Genomic DNA, 17835 nt, shown 5'->3' with positions numbered 1-17835 from the left:
TACACCTGTCAGTCAACAGCCCAGTGTTTTACAAGGGACTGATTTTGCACAAAGCTTTTGCTGAACAGCGACCCCTGCTGTCATACGTGGATGTTGCAGAATCTATTCGTTTTTGTAGCCCCGCCCAAGGAAGATGTGTTTACATTTGTGTCTGTTTGATTGTCTGTTAGTTAGCAGGATTACACAAAAAATAAAGGAGGGATAACAATGAAACTTGGTTGAAAGGATGAGGTTTGGTCTGTGGAAGAACACAAAACATTTTAGTGTGGACCCAGATCAGGACAAGATCCAGGAATTTTTCTTTTACTTTCATTGTGACAGATAAGTGTTGAGGAGTTGAAAAGTCAACACAACCATGTGTCAGTTATGCAACAACATCCATCCAGAATTTGCTACATTATCTAACATTGGGACTCATATATCATCACCTTAATAAAATCAAACACGTCATGTTTTATTTGGTGTCAGGTTTATTTCCTCCTGAGCAGCAGGCAGCTCGGTGTCTGTCTGCTGTTTGCTGCCGAGCCGGACGTATACGATGGCTTTTTATGACTTTTTATGCTGCTTGCTGTTAATTATTACTCAGTGGCTTTGTCTCTAGAAGTTTCTCAAACGAGAAATCATGTGAATCATCAATATACATATAAGGATTATAGCAGCTTTAAACAAATCAAATGGATCTCATTCATCAATTTAAGAAAATAACCCTTGTCAAAAGATCGACTGCAGACAGTAGAGATCTCTCCAACAGCACAACCCTCTCCACACCAGCATGCTGGAAAGAAGCAGAGCTTAGTGCAGCTGTTAGAGACTGTAAGCCTTTGTGGGTTTATAAATAGATAAATGGCCATGGTTGGACTAGCAGCAGTGAGAATAATGTAATTTCAAGATGCCATATATAATTTTTCTGCAATTTTCACCACCAGCTGTAATTCGCAGCCTTAAGGAAAAAAAGTGGGTTCCTGAAGGTTGTGTGAGTGCGACAGAAATACCACAACACAAAGGCACACGTCTTCCATGAGTGGCTAGAAAGTCAAGGAGTTTAAAAAATAAATAAATTATACATGTGTATATATACATGTATACACATCTATAATTTGTGAACTTAATCTATTTTTTTTGTCAAGAATTCATGCTGTACAGAAAATGCTATGTACGCAATCCAGTTTTTCCACATATGACGTGATGTCAGTACTTTTTTGCTTGAGAGCATGATCAGATGATTTTGAAGCAGAGCAGATTCAAAGCTGGAGAAGCTTTTTGAGAAAAAGGAAGCAGGATTTGTTAAGATATATAATTGGGGTAGGGGATTATATGGGCTCACATTTATTTTTTTTACAACATGCATTTAGTCATTATTTAGATATCGGTTTCCGCTAGCGTTTCAAAGTGCACCTGTACGTAATGCTGTCAGGATTGCTGCCTTACAAAATGTTGGCAGGCAAGACGAGAATGTAAACAAAGCTGTTTGAGATCTGTATGATTCCACCTCCTCTACAGCACGTCTGCTTGTTGCTGCCATAAATGGAATACAAAGCACAAGAAAAAAAAAATCAAGATGCTTGTTAAAATAGTTTCTTAGACGCCGTTTGAATATTATACATTTGGAGATAGTCAACTACAACCTGTCAATTATTTCACAATCAACCCTGTGTTTGTCTGGTCTTGGTACTGTACATTCCCATCATTTAGTTTGCAGTGAAAGCTTGATGGGTTCAAATATATACTGTGCCTTCCTCATCTGGAAGCTATTATGGTTCCATGTCAGACTGCCCATCTGTAAGCAATGAGCGAGACTGCATGTCAAAGCCGCCGCACAGATCTCTGAGTGGAACCAGGCACTGGTCCAGAGAGCAGCGCTCATCAAATAAAAATACAGCCCAGCCCAAACAGAAATGAACCGGAAGTGCCGATTCATGGTCGCGATCTGAAAGACATGAAAGCCCGTCAGCGGGAATCGTATAGACCGATCCATAAAGAGCCCATTATGGAATTTGTGTGCAGTTTTGGGACGCGGCCATTACAAATATACAAGGCCTTTAGGGTGTGGAGTGTTCTGTTAGTGTTTTCCAGACAGGCAGGGTTGTGGATTTGACTTTCGAGCAATATTCCCATCGCTGAGGTTTTAATTCAGACTCCAGCCCACAGCTGTAGTTGAACTAAGCTGCATGATTTATCTGACTCTGGGAGATGAGTGACAGCTCTGAGGAGCTCCTCCCTACAAGCTTTGCCTAACAGCGCTGGACCTACTTAATCAGTCTAAATTGCAGAGTCGAGGCCCTTGTATTTGGTAATGTGGTGAAAACAGTGGCGAGTGAGAGCTAATTAGATTAACTGTAGTTTAACGAGCGGTTGGAGGGGCCCCTGTAGATGGGATTTTAATAAATAGTGGCAAAAGCATCTGCTCTGCACTTCCTGGCGCTGCTGGCATCCTAATTGGCCCCAGTGGGTTGCTGTAGCTCAGCACTACACGCTGCAATTTTAGAAAAGGCGGAAAAAAGGCAAAAATGCTCATCTTCTGTCCAGGTAAGTGTGGGAAAGCTACGAATAAACTAGTTTTTATGATTGCACCCCCTCACAAGCAAAGCTTTATCAACATTTAAACAAGTATTTATATTATTTCATAAGCTTTTCGCACCACAGATCATCCACAAAATGCCCACAAAGCAGAAAGTCAATGTCAAAATCACACCTTTTGACATATCCATCTCTTTCTATTGTTTGTTTTCAAGATGAAATGCTCCCGTGATGAGGTCTTTGTCGAGGCAATAGCACAGAGAGGGAAAAAAAACAATTAATCAAACATGAATGAGCGATCATAGCAGGGTTATTTCCATAGCAACAGCCCAAGGGGACAACTTGAACGCTTTAATGTGAGCTAGTGATGTCTCTTTGTAAACATCTGCACAGCGGGGGGAGAAAGCCAATGAGAGAGCCTGGCAACAGAGGCATCACAGGGCAGCAACCTCTTGGTATCAATCGAAGTTTCCATTATCTGGTGTTGAAAGGAACGAAAAGTGCTCTGAAATACTGTATTCGGGAGCGTTTGGAGTTGATAGGGGTCTTTGTATTAGTGCTGTTAAGTGTCCAAAAACATGGACATGGCTTTCAGTGAAGCTTCTAGCTGACGTATAAATACATAACTTAATTTTTATGGACATAATTGAAGAAAGCACATGAAATACATCAATGCAAACGTTCCCTCTCGACGTTATTTCTCTTACTTCAGGCACAGAATCACAGTCATAATCTCTCATGCCTTATGCAACCTGCAAGCAGCAGGTTCTCTCAGCCTCCAGCTGTGACCAACAGCAGGTAGTGTGCAAGTACACAAACAGGACAAACTGTTATTGTCAAGGGTCCCATGTTGGTGGCCAAGAAAGGCACTGAACTAATTGTCACTTCATTATATTTCCCACATAAGGGAGGAGCAGGGTGTATATGCAATATGCTTTCTTAAGCCACTGAGGCACAAGAGCTGAAGAGAAGAGGGGAAAAAAGAGAAGGCCTGGTGCACGGAGCTCGGAAAGAGACCTGATTGCAGTCTAAAAATGACTGGAGCAGCATAAGTACACAGCACAGTAGTACTTCGGTCAACCTCAATGCTCTCAGCATGTAAAATGGGAAAAGAGCAGCCTTTTCTTCTCAGTGGTCCTTGCTCAAGTCTGCAATCCCCTGTGCTAACCTTCAGCTTTAATTGAAATGCATGGAAACAAAAAAAAAAATCCACAACAAATTAAATCTACTCGGAAGATATGAATGAGGACTTTCCCTCCCTGGGCGGCAAACAGCTCTGCGGTGACGAGGCAGAACGTGCAGCCTGGCAGCTCCACCGCTGGCAGGAGCCGGTATCCGTCACCTCCTTCCAAACACTCTCGTCCCAAACCTCAGCGGTTCCTTGGGCGAGAGTAATGGCTTCTTTGCGCTGGGCTGCACAGTGCTATTGTAGAATCACAGAGCGGTTAATTGAAACAAATGACTCTAATAATGGGACATTATCCCCACAGGCTGGCTTTGTGGTGGGCCTAATTAGCGTTGCGGTGGCGGCGAGGAGGACGAGTCACCACGCTGATCCCTCAAAGGAGGCAGCCGAGGCCCCCTTTTAAGTGGCCAGCGCGGGATTCTCCTGCTCGCAGCGTGCGAGGGTGCCAGGGGTTTTCAGAACCAGCGTGGCAAAATGTAAACATGGTTAGTCACCCCTCAGGTCCCTGTGAGGACAAATCCCACAGCCGTCCCCCACAGCAGTGCAGCTCATAAGGGGCTGAGGTCGCAACACGTAAATAAATGACTCGTTTTATGACTGGATTTAATGGAAGGTTGTTGTTTTTTTTAACTGATGAAAAAATGTCAGAAAATATAGTTTCTCATCCCTATTTAGTGAAATAACATATTCTTCTCTTGTTTTAAGCATTGAACGCTTTAATACCCTGAAGTTAAAAATGTACATTCATATTAAATATGTTTGTATTTTTGCATAATAAATAGGCATTTCCAAATTGTTGCAGAACACTATTCAATTAATGGACAAGCGTACTAAACGACTAATTGTTTCAGGAGTGTTATGATTATTGCCGACTCTTCAACCCGCTGTCCTCGAGCATGTCATCACGTTCCCCTCTGAAGAGCCAATGGCCCGGAACTAATATGACAACATGAGATATTGTTTTTCCAGATGTATTTTGATCACCACAAAAATCTGTTTTTGCCATTCCCAATTGTTTACCCTTGTACATGATGATCTCAGAAAGTCAGATGTAATGCAGTGTTCAAATCTCTGTGACCAAGCTGTTTTAAATATTCATTAGTCGTAACAGTCGCCTAAGGTTATTTGAATTAGTACCATGAATATTCATGAACTGCAATGAATGTGCATTTGTTTTTAATGCTCAATCCCTTAATACTGCTCTTCATTACTTCTCTCCTAACCCTGTATAATAAGCTGCACAAAGCAAAGCTTAGCTTTTTTTTTTTTTTTTTTTTTTTTTAAAGCACAGCTCTCTTTGGAAGCCCATTTGTTTCAGTTTAAATGAAACGGGAGTGCCCTTCCAATTATCCTGCTGTCATTTCTCATGACAACTACAAGACACATTGTTCGCCTCTCTTGTGCAGCGTGGCACTGAGGGGCATCTGTCTTTTTGTGAAATGAAAAGCCACAACAGAAAACATTTCGACTGTTACAAAAAGTGATTTATCTGGGAATGTCACCGAGATGTCATATCTATCCCTGTGAAAGGCAGCAGAGCAAGCAGGTCATATGAGATATGTCTTAAACCCTTCTCCAGAAAAAAAAGGATTGCTGTTTCAATTTAAAAAAAAAAAGAACATGAGTAATCCAACTGCATTGAGCATGTGAAGTCGAATCCAACTGTAAATTCAGGTGACTTCTTGTTTGATAAAGTTTATTTCAAGGCAGTTCTCATTAGAGATCAGGCAGTGGATGGAACCTGCAAAATGGAAAAGCTGATTCTTCAACTTCAGCAGTGATGTACAGCTCAGGTTACTGAGCAGTTTCACTGTATAACCTTCTTTGTTGTCACCTTTCTGCCTATGCATTTACAATTGTGGATACATTTCCTAATTTTTCTACACATGTGTCACAACCAAGATTTGTGTTGATAGTTGTACTCTGACCTTTTGAATGTCTTGATTGGGCCTCCATCCAACAATCCCTGTTCTGTCAATAACCCCAGCTGTCAATACAGTTTTTATGTCGCAGCATTAAAATAGTTATGGCCTTTCCCCTTCACTGTCTATGTCCTAAATGCCAAGTGATGCAAACTGAATTTCCTTTCACAGATTAAATCAAGTCAAATGAAGTCAAGCTCACATGACCTTGTGGCAATCAGTGGCTCCGACAAAGACTGATCCTGGAAATAAAGGCACACACATGGACGCAGGAAACACACCCATAGCTAAACATGCTGCACAGTGCAAACACACTGCACTGATGCACAGATACGCTCAGTATTTTATTTTATTTTTTTAAGTCAAAGCGCCACGATCACCAATATTTTTTGTTTTACCTATAAGTCAAATTATATGTATAGAAATTACATGCATAATGCGAAAGATGTTTATATTAAAGGATCATAGAGCTCTCGTTTCAGGCTCTTTCAGCTCCGCATTTCAACTGCAGACGATTTAAGCAAACAATCTGATAAAACATTTTTTTTAAAGAGTAGCAGCCAAAGAGACAGGATATGGCTGCGACCAAATCAGAGCAATAAAGAGAGTGTGTGCTGTCTCTTTCTCCACCAGGCGATTGCAGACACAAAAGCACTTTCAAATTTGCTATATTACTCCATAATATGCTTTGTGAGCAATTAATTTACAGCTTGTTATTCACACATCCTACATCTTGCCAAATTAAAAATCCAGCACCACATGTTTAACAAAACCAAACAAACTTCCCATCAAGAGTAATCTGACTGCACGTGTGGCACGAACTAGTTTATCTGGCAGCTGCTTTTTTCCTCCTCTTCCCTCACCAACCTCATTGCACCAGTAATGAGACAGGGACGAGTGCTCTGTTTCAATATTTAAACGTGCTGGCGCCCCTCAAGGCTCCATGTTGGGGCCGTTCTGCAAAATCCCCCACGACCCCTCATTACCGTCTGCTGGCGAGTGTCCCTCCTCCACTATTTCTAAAGAGATCCTTCTCGCTGGCATGTCCCTATGCTGCCGTCTCAGCCAGACCTAAGCGATCAGTGGTCTTGTTGAACATGAGACCCCCGGGTGCCGTCTCCTTCCCCGAGTGCCTGGGTGGCAGAAACGCTGACAGCTAAGGTTGAGACAGGGATTCTCCCCGAGTGGCGAGCGTTCATATGACAGCATGTTGCAATTCACAGTATCCAGTCATCCAAGACCTGGCTCTTTCTGCCTGGATTCAAAGGAGCTGACGGAGCAGGTCGAGCATCGCAGGGAGGAGTTAAGAGAAAGTAAGAGCTTCTCTGATTGACATCTCTGTCATTAAGGGCTGACACTGCTCCTCTGCTTGTTGTGGTACAATTTCAAGGCTGAGAAATGGTTCAGAACTGGTAGTAGTTGAGACAATTACGAAGGACGTGCAAGTACAGCACGAATGATCAACTCCTGCACCTGAACAAAGGGCTGGATTTGAAAATAATGGGGGGAAAAACTATACTTCAAATGTACGAGCTCTGAAATTTGAAACACTTGCTTCACATCCTTTTGATTTACCAGCTAATATTTCTCTGCCGCCTGCGGAGTCGTGATTAGATGGAATAGAGAAAATTGTCCGACAGAACGAATTGAGCAGGAGATACCGTGCTCTTGCAGAAAAATAAGCCATTCTACAGGTCAGAAATCTCAACATTAGTATATAGCCAACTCTAAATGTATAGATATACGCCACAAGGATGAACCGATGCAAAACCATGTGCCGGTGCAGCACGGTGATTATGGTCAATCCACGGCTCCAAATCGTGTAATGATTTAACTGTGTGTGCTGTAGGATCGATATGCGCTGAAAAAGAGAATCCCAAAGCAGGGAGAAGTTTACAGAGCTTTAGCCTTAGGCTAAATGTTGTACAAAAACCAGCAACAGCATCCCTGGAGATGACGCATATCTGTTGCTCCAGCTGAGCTTGTACTTGGGGGAGGTTTATATGTGCACTGAAGGGTAGCTTTTATTCAAGGGAAGTGTATCCTTAAGGTAACACTGTCGAGTTTCTATTTGCTTCTTCAGCGACGGTGAAGGAAGACTGTTGAATGATTAGCGTTTTGGTTTTCCAGCCATCTCCTCCAATTTTCTGGGTTTTACTGTCAGGCTTCTGTCGATGCAATACAACAAATGTTAAAGCCAAGTCTCTTTTCGATTCCAACCCCCGGCTGCTCCGAGAGCCTATTTCCACCCGTACTATTCTTTAAGGGTTCGCAGACATAAATTCTATCTTCCTTATTATACTTTTATCAGAAGGTTAATTGACTTTGTTGGGGGAACATCAAACGAAACGTCGCTAATGGAACCATACTGAAAATAACCTCATCTCCAATTGCTTTGGAATATTTCTCAATATACAGCCTACTTTCCTATTCCTCAGCCTCAGAAATAAGCTCCTCTTGTCCCAGGAGATAATAAATGAATTGAATCCCCACACACCAGCCCCACCGTCCACCCCCCACCCCACTCCTTCTTCCTTATCGGTCATCTATTTTTCCAGAGTAAGCTATTACTTGCTGCGGTTGCTAGGCAACAGGAAATATTAATAGCAGCTATTATTAGCCGGGCTCTGCTAGAGTAGTACTAAAATGTGAAAGTGGGAAACATGAATGTGTTACATAAATCTCTGGACCTTTCACAGTGTGTGCAAGTCTCTGTTTTTACGGTGATTTATTGCGATGACGGATCATTTATGAGAAAAGGGGGTGTGAAATAAGAAAATGGAACATTACCCTGAAGGGCTATTTGAAAATAAATAATTGCAAAGGTGAAACAAAAGCTGTTTAAGACGCAGCGACTCCCTCTGGGTTTCCTGCTGAAATGTTATTGGCCAAAAAAGGCGGCTTTGTTACATACAGTCCTAAATGTGTGTATAAACGTATACACACTGCAAGCGTATATACCCAGAGACAGTTTATATGTTGCCAGCGTTGAAAACCAACTCATCCGAATAAATATATGGGTTTTGTCGAAGCAGCGATCAGAACTGAAAAGCAGATCAACTGTAAATGTTCCCGTCAACGCCATGTTTCTCCTGCACCAGGCATATTCAGCACAATAGCCAGTGGATTGTGACCTAATCCTGAAGACTGACTTTAATGGAGGCCTTAGCTACCACCCACGGAAAGAAAAAAAAATGGAGCCTGCAACTTATGCAGTTTGATTCTGAAAATCACATAAGACCTGATTAACGGAGGATAAATGCCACGGATGCTCACATTAAAGCATAAATATTCATGATGGAGGGCAGAGAGAGAGAGAGAGAGAGAGAAAAAAAAAAGTAATATTTATGTCAGATGAAAGTATATAACATTGAATAATTCACCATACAGCCCATCTATAATTCATCTGGTTCGATCCAATGATTAAAGCATTTGAATGTGTTCGCCAGGGGTGTTTACATGTTCGGTCTTGAAGCATGTTTAACACAAAAAAAGTCCCTTCACTGGAGGGCGGGGGGGGGGGGGGGGTTGGGAGTTCTCAGAATCCTTCTGAAAAGAAAAAGTAGCTGACAAGGGATATCCCCTCTACCCGTCCAGATTTTCTATTCGAACACCCCCCCCACCCCCACCCCCTCCATCTCGTCCCCATTCCTTTTTTGCTTTGCCGATCCTAACGAAGGAAAATGTGCAACACTAAGTTTCTCGCTCGTCTTTCTCGGCTCTCTTTGAGGCAATGAAATCTTTGAGTGGTGCAGCTGAGCAGATATTAAAGGAGCTCTGCTGCGGAGGTCTGGGGTGATAACGAGGCGGCAGCTCTCTGTGTTTATAAATGTTTCATCTACAAGACTTGTGTCATTGCTGCATAATTCATTCACATCAGTCTCTAATGCAAGCGTCCTGAGATTAATCATTTTGCGGGAAAACGTTTCGGAAAGAATGATCCTTCCCGTGACACGAACAGAGAGAATGTGCTCGGCGCTGACTCGCCGGCTCCTTTCCAAAGCCCTCTGACCGCGAACACTAATTGCCTACCACAGCGCTTGACTTGCGTGATCAGAAAGGGCAGCGGCGAATCGGGGACGGACAAGAAACGGTGTACTCACTGAGTGCATAGGCCCTGAGAGGAGGTGGGTGTCCTGACCCAGCATGTTGGACATCATGAGGGCGGGCAGCTCAGGGTAGGAGTAGGTGTTGAGCAGGCCGTTGTGAGGCAGGGAGTGGAAGGGGTAACCCGAATCGTGCTCCATGAGGTGCAGCAGAGAAGGGTCTGCGTGGTTCGGGGGTGTGATGGGAGGAATCTCGTAGTCCTCGTCGCCTGCTCCTCCTCCGCTGCCTCTGCCCTGACTGGAGTAGCTCTGGAAAGGCGGAGAAAAGAAAATCATATAAACAGGGATTCACTCGTAGACTCTACTCATTTTTCAAACAGCTCCAGGTTTGCAGATCATTTGTTCTTAATGTACACCAAAAAAAAAAAAAGAAGGAACAAACACAATCAGGTCACAGACTGGTGCATTTATATGTATGAACAGCGAGTGAACAATTTGAGTATCTGTGGATCGTGGGAGGAAGCACATGAACACGACGTGTCAACATGTACCTGCTTTTCAAAATAGTGCCACATTTGCGTGCAACATAAATAAGGCAGAAGGTTGATGAGACACTTGTGCTGCCATACAACATTTTCATGGCAAACTGGCTTCAGTAGCGGGAGAGAAACCGTGAAAGGATTTTCCACAGTAATTAAAACACCTCGGAAATGGCTTTTAAAAGCACCTGCCGACTTTCGTTTTGTTTATTTTATTTCCTCGGCAGCAGCAGCGGCGGCGACAGCAGACACTGAGCTGCAGAAGTCAATTTCGGGCTGTTACGCTGAAAATAAAAATAATTAGAAATGCAAATTGCTGCGCTTACAAAAGTGTAAAGAATTCATTCATACACAGCAAATTAATTAGAGTTAGACAACAACAGCTGCAGTGCAGAATAATTTGCCTCAGAACTCTCGACAGCTTTCAAGCAACAAAACGTCAGCCTGCACACCTATGAAATGCACTTAATCTAATTAATAACATGGGAAAAAATCCACCACTGCCAGAGTATTTATGATCTCATTATTGTAATGCCAATCACTTTTTTTTTTTTTAAATTGTAAAAGTCTCTCACATTCCTCCTTATGAGATGTATCCGATGTGTTCAAATGTCCCGGCCCACGAGGTAAAACAACACCGATTTTATGGCACTAATAAGGTGATACATGAGCAGAGCCCGCCGTCTCTCCCAGTGACTGTCTTGACATAATATTACCCCGAGAAATATGGGTTTGTGCTCTCAAAAAGCATACTGAGGGTATTCACCAGGGAATGAAAAGCAATTTTGTCAGAGGCAATCTGATGCCAACTCCCCTTTATAATGACTGAAGAAAATTAATCATCACAAATAATATTCCAGTGTCAGCCATTGAAGAGCTTTTTAATAGAATTTTTATTATTCATGTCTCGTGGTACACATCAACTAGTCCGTTCTGCAACATTTCAGAAATCAATTCAATATCATCTTCGTGTAGGCTGTCATCTCGCCTGCCAGCGCGGCAATTCATCTTGCAAACAAATACTTTTAGCAAACAAATGGCGAGAAACGTCGAGGAACAGCTACAAAGTCCCCACTAGCAGAGCTGCTGCTTGAAGATAGGATAAAAGTCTCATAATGTGCACTATCATTAGGGAGCAAATAATAATAATAAAAGGGAGTATGTTTATGTGATGTGCTATTTTCTTTTCCCATAACAGTCACTGTCCTCGCTTGGTGCTTGCTCAGAAATATTATCACTGACAATTCCTTTTCCCCTGGTACGGGTTTTGCAAATATTTGTTTTTATATTGTCTAACAATTATTTACAGTTTTTTTTTTATCTGTTGTTAACACGCATGTTCTTGCATGTTTAATTTGATAAAATAAGAACAAAAACATATTTTTTTTGCATATCTCCCTGGCTATATTATGTACTATGTGGGTGTTAATGTGTTAAATAGGTAAAACTAAAGCTGGAGAGATGAACTGGAAGGTGACAGGTGACTGATGAACGACAGCACGTGTCCTCAATGAATAAGTCTATGTTAAAAATAAAAAGAGGGAAAACCGACTAGCCTTAGACTAAGTGGCACTGTTCCTTTACAGCAGTCCTAACCTTTAAGATTAGAGCTGGAATGATGATTTGATTTTTATTTTCTGTAATAATGGCAAAAATTGATTGGTTTCTCTCATGAGCATTTTTGTGATCTGACAGCTCCTTCCCTTGTTCCGCTGCTATGGCGACGGTTTGGTTGTTACGACTTGAGAAAGGTCGTGGTCACACTTGGATGAATCAAATTTTGTTATTTACATGTGGGGACAGAATTGCACAAATGTTTACTGTTCAGACTGAAACTCCAATCGTGTTTTTTGGTACTTAAACATAAAATATGTAATTTTGTGTGGGTTTTCTGTGGGTCTCTCAATTGCAACAATAACCAAAAACCTAATTTTGTGAATTTGTTAATACTAATATTGGATAATAAAGGAGGTTTTTGGCAATTTGGCATTGATCCTGCTCCACAACACACATGATGTATATTGGACACTTCCTCTCCCCGAGATGAGACATGACTGTTGTCAGACACGTGTACTAAGATTTAAATGCTGTCGGACGCTATTTTATGGCCGTGCCTTCCATCATTTTTGTAAATCTCTCTCTCTCTCGCTCTCTCTCTCTCTCTTTTTTCTTCCTTTACAGCTTCTCGTGATGCCCTTGGAGATAATGCACAGGACAAGGACATCACAAGTTTAATATTTTCAAAACATGGATAAATAATTCATAAATACACTGTCTTTCACAGACATGGAGGAGAGTGGATAAAAGAGAGAGAGGGGTCAGAAAGAAAAATGCCAAACGTTGATTCAGCCTTCTCTTTCTGTAACCTTCACCCCCCCCATCCCCCCCAACCACCCCCACCCTATACATACTCCCACCCCCTCTGGAGGTGAAATTTAAGTAAATCTATCATTTTTGTTAGACAAGGACAGTATGTCATACCTTCTATCTTCATTTCTTTACTTATTTACCTCCTCTAACATCAACATTATGCCTTCTCTTGCACATCGTTATGGATGTTTTTCTCGAGGCTGGTGAAAGGAAGACTAAGGCAGCAGCTGAAGTCTCATGCAGAAGATTTTAATGTAGAGTTGATGCATCAACGAGAGGAGACCAGAAGGTGGAACAATATAAATACGCTAACGCAGTAAAATGTCTGAAGATGTCTCCCACATCATCCCCATATATCTTTCTCTACTTGCGTCACCCATTCCAACAGCACATCCATGAATGTCTAGAATTGCTTTCACTCTCCATGTTACATGAAGGTGTTTGCATCCTATTGGATATGCATTCCTAAATCACGATGTGTCCTTACGTCTAGCCACTGGTGTAACACACAAATGAGTTGGAGTTGGTGCCTCTCTGTCTGGATTAGATGAATTAGATATGAAAGTCCCTCAGCGTAGACTCTACAATGCACTGCTATTTGGCCCTTTATCTATAACCTGACCTTGGGCACTGCTGGGAGAGAAGGGAGTATCTGTGCAACTAGACAGGCCTCATTCTCCTAATGGTGTACAGATGTATGTGTGTGTGATTCCACATCAGAACACCATATTGTTCACAGTCCTTAACGTAGTTTATAGATGTGAGATGAAAAAAAGAAAGAGTGTGATGATTCACTCCATGGGAGCAGTGTTGAGTTTTAACCATGTGGAAGGTCCAGGCAAACGCAGTGTGTATGACTTCTGATGTTCTACTCTAAGGGGGTCTATTAATGATCTAAGTGCACGGTCTAAAGTGCACGGCGTAAGTGCAGTTAGTGAACATCCAAATCCACTTTTGCTTGTCTAATAGAGGAGAAAATGGCTGCTGCACCGGACACGTGGTTCAAGAATCCCTGCACAGTACACACCCTTAGCATTAAGTTCCAAATGTTGTCGTCATTGTTTCCTTTGTTGTCTTTAGTTCTATAAGTTGTCTCTCCACAGCGAGTGACTGTCTCAATATTTGATTTGGCAATAATTAATTTTTTCTTACGCCAAATGCCCTTTGTGATACAGCCCGGCTTCGGCATACTAGGGATCAAACCATCACACCATCAGCACCTGCTGTGCCAGTAGAGACATATTTATAACCTACTCTACTCATAACCTACACAACTTTAAAGACTTCAGTTTCATTCTATAAATAGGATTGATCCCTTTAAATGAAATGGGTTTTTAGGTCCAGAGAAATGTATTGCATATGCAGAGAATATCATACGAGACATAAATACCCAGTCATGCTACATTCATGACTACTTTCCTAGACCGTGTTAAATTCACTAATGACAGAGTTCACGTTTGGCAATTGTTATCTCGGTAAAGCGAACGGAAAATTCACCTTGACTCCTGAGCATGTAAGCTGAAAAGTCCCTGCGACCAAACACAGCTCCACCTCGTCAAATTTTCTTAAGTAATGCAGTTATCTCAAATGGAAACAAATTAATCGGCTTGGCTATAAGTTTTCTTGACACAAATGAATGGGGAGACGAGATGAAGTCATTAGCTCGCTGATGGAGTCATTTGTGGCCTATGAGGTGTTTAGTGGGAGACAGCTCATCTGGGAACAATGATGTGTTCGTCAAAGGGAGGAGAAGGAAAACGTTGCACAGCACACCAGAGAGCCTGTCATGGCTGATGAGGGGCAAATTGTCCAAAGACAAGAACTGTCTGTCTTTGATGGACATTTTTTTTTCTCACTGACACACTCACAGCTCATTTTAAACGTTATTCGGGGAATACAAAGCGCTGTTTCGGAATTAAAAAATCAGAAAAACAACTCCTTTGCGTCACTAAAACCCATAACTTTGAATGAGTATACAGTGTCCTATGAAAAGTCATCCAGCCATATGCTTCTTTGTAAAAAAAAATGACAGAGCAGCATGGTTTTGGCGACAAACAACAGCTGGCCATGCATACATAAAGGTCCTGGTGTCCACTCGGCATATTCCAGATAGACGGATGGCAACGGTAAATCTTTAAAACCTCTTATGGAGGAATTTCAGAATTAACCTTCAAAGATCAACCTTGAAGAGCAGAGAAAGGACAGAAATCAAACTTATCAGGAGCAGGCGTTGCTACAGGTGACCACTGCAGCGACATTTTGAGTCCACAAAGGCTTTCTGACCTGGCTTTGAAACGCCAAGGTACTCTACTTGGGTGATGTATCGAGAGAGGAAGACAGAGGCAGACAGTGTAGTACAATGGAGGGAGAGTGGAAAAGCAGATCCAGCAAGCTGACTGACAGCAAGACAGAACTGGGATAAGTGAAGTGTGGTGGTGGTGGCAGCAGTGAAGGGGGGGGGGGGGGGGGGCTCACTATGTTTGATAGCAGCTCAGGGTCATAGGTAGCGTCCGTCACTAAAGGACAGGTGGGCTGCGGTGGGCTTGGACCAATAGGGAACGAGTGAGCTAACCTCCTCGCTGCTCCCCCATGCACTGGTAATTCTCTCAAATGTCACATCAAAATGGATCTCATTTAGGTGGGTAAAAAAGAACCTGACTCTCCATTGGAGAAGTGGGTGGACCTGTGGTGGGCTGCAGCTGAACTCCAAAAACACGGCTACAAAGGCTCATGTAAAAAAAAAAAATCACAGTTATGGATCAAAGATGAGGGGTGAAAAAAATATGTCTGGTCTTGTACCAAAACTGAGAGGAATAAAAAAAAGTGTTTTAATTCTCTGGCCAAAGGCGGCATGCTTTTTTTTTATTGACAAGAGGTGCAACACTATGGTCTCAGCCACATTTCCTATTCTTATTCATTAGAGAGAATCGTATAAATAAATAAAATATGTTGTCTCGTAGTCACTCATCCCCCTCAAGGGAATATGGAAGCCCCAGTAATCACATATGGCACAATAGCTCGCCCATAATCCCCTTTATTTTTATTTTCATGATGTCACTCTCTTTAAGCCCCTTGCTTTATGAGTCGCAAACAGAGTGGAGAGGGGAGGAGAGGAAAAAGTGAGGGAGGGGTGAAAACAAATGATGTGGATCCCTCATTGTTCTTTCTCTATGCCCTCATTCCAGTCAGGGTAATAAGAGAACATTGTGATTTACTGTCAGTGAAGCGCAAGAGTGCATCAGAGAGAATCCACTGCGGCAGGGGCCATTAAAATAGATTTAACTTCCCACAGTATTAGGCCAGATGTCTACACTTCTATTATATTTCAATCAGCCATGACCTTGGTCTCCACATGATGAGGAAGATCACTCGGAGGGAGGGAAAGAGGGAGTGAAAATACACGCCGGAAAAACCAATAGAAATATCAAAACTACTTGGTCGGACTTAATTCCTCCGCTCCATCGTGCAGTGTTTACAGAGAGAGAGAGAAGCCGGGACTGAAATAGAGCTAAGGTCTCAAGTTCTCTTAAAAGAGTGCATGAATCATTGAGTGCACTCTTGCTGCCAATAAGTTGCAGTGTTTTTTAGGGGGAGTGCTGCTTTTCTCCGGGCTATGTATTTGAGGAGGGACCGAGGGAGCACGCCAAAAACGAGTGGGGACAACGGGTCGTTTGATGTCCTCAGAAGCTTCACACATCAACAGAGAGATGAATCTGCTCATATTCTCCGAACAGGAGAAAGATTAACTTCTCGCATCTCCGTGGCTCCTTGTCGTTGAATATTTCCCTCTCGTACTTCTCATCCTGCTGTTTACTATCATTACTGTTTCTCTATTCTTGATAAATCTTTCATATCATTTATCTATAAAAAACCTCGCTCTGTGGCACAGTGAGGATTTACACGCATTTCCGCGCCATTAAAGCAGAACAGAGGTCACCGCTTGTTCTATTTCAGAGGCTGATGGTAATTGGACTTATTGGCTGACATGGACTGACCCACATAAAGAAATGATGATCCCTGGTTACAACTCCCAACTTACCATCCCTCCTAGCATGGGCGGGGATGTTGAGCGGATGTTCCTCTGATGTTCCTCCAGCATTGTTTTCAAATATCAATGCCCCCAGTGCTGGTCGAGAACTGGGAGGAAAAAAAAAACCCTGTTTCCAGCCAGATTTCATGCTGGAATTGTGCGCTCTCTTGAAATCTAAATACATGCCGCGCAATATATATCTCTACTTCATTCTCGCGACCTTGCCAGCGGCTCTGTGCAGCCTCAAAGAGGGAGCGAGATGTGTGTTGGCGTTTTTCAGACCCTCATTTTTCATTTTTTTTTCAATTTTTATCCTTTGTCTCAAATGTCCCACCGAACTTTTTTTTCTTTCTTGCAGGGTCTGGGATGCAAGGAGAGAAAGAGAAACGCGTTCGCTGAGGCATAAGGAGGGGGGGGGTTCGATGGGGAGAGCTGTTCCAAAGTGAGGAGAGTGCTGCTGTTGTGGTGGTGGTTGGGGTATAATGGTACGCTGTGAGTCACTATTAAGTAACGGTGCCTTTTTCACATCAGCATCGCCCACATCGGGTGTGCGGTGCCAGGGTGTACTGAGGTGTCTCTGACTCAGAGAGACAGGGAGGGAGGAAGGGGGGGGAGAGGGAGGGAGGGAGAGGGAGGGAGGAAGGGGGGGAGAGGGAGGGTTTACCAGCCAAACAACATCTGGATTTCTATCAATAGTCAGTTGACAAAACATCATCATGTCAACTGTCAAGGGGTGATCTCCATCTTCTTATGAAACAATAATCAACAAATAAAGCAATTTTCAGGCAGGAAGACACATCATTCTCAGACATTTGTATTGGTTTTGCCCGTCGCTTGGTAGAAACGCAATCTACGGGCACACGCTCTCTCGCAAAATTTTACAGATATCATCCTTCTGTAATCTCACGCCACGGGATGAAAACATTGGCATTATCACATACAGCCTCTTCAGATAATCTCAGGAGAATATCCTTGGTTCAGTGCATCTCTGAAAGCAGCTGGAGTGTATTTCCATTTTCCAGAATGATAATTTTGTTTTATTTTATCATTAAATCCATTAAATCCTATACAGTTTTATGTTTAACGTCGAATCAACTTAAAGTGCAAAGTTATAGCTTTACCTACATTACAGTGGTATCAATCTTCTCATCAAACTCTCAGCAAGAAAGGGGAAAAGTGCCAAAATGTAGAGTATTTCTTTAATACTAGTTGTTATACTTCAAAG

General features: G+C 42.5%; 1 protein-coding gene across 2 annotated transcripts in view; it reads right to left on the bottom strand.

The window, feature by feature from the left end:
* The window catches only part of LOC133005305 (thymocyte selection-associated high mobility group box protein TOX-like), a 78238-nt gene that overhangs the window by 13567 nt on the left and 46836 nt on the right, over nt 1-17835 (bottom strand). For both annotated transcript variants that reach the window (XM_061074950.1, XM_061074951.1), the window contains one exon: nt 9729-9980. In XM_061074950.1, the coding sequence (XP_060930933.1) occupies nt 9729-9980 (252 nt within the window). The remainder of the gene's footprint in view (nt 1-9728; nt 9981-17835) is intronic.

This window comes from Limanda limanda, chromosome 7 (assembly GCF_963576545.1).
Source record: "Limanda limanda chromosome 7, fLimLim1.1, whole genome shotgun sequence".
Classification (NCBI taxonomy): domain Eukaryota; kingdom Metazoa; phylum Chordata; class Actinopteri; order Pleuronectiformes; family Pleuronectidae; genus Limanda; species Limanda limanda.
The sequence above is the reverse complement of the archived record's forward strand: the minus strand, read 5'-3'. Positions and strand labels throughout refer to the sequence as shown.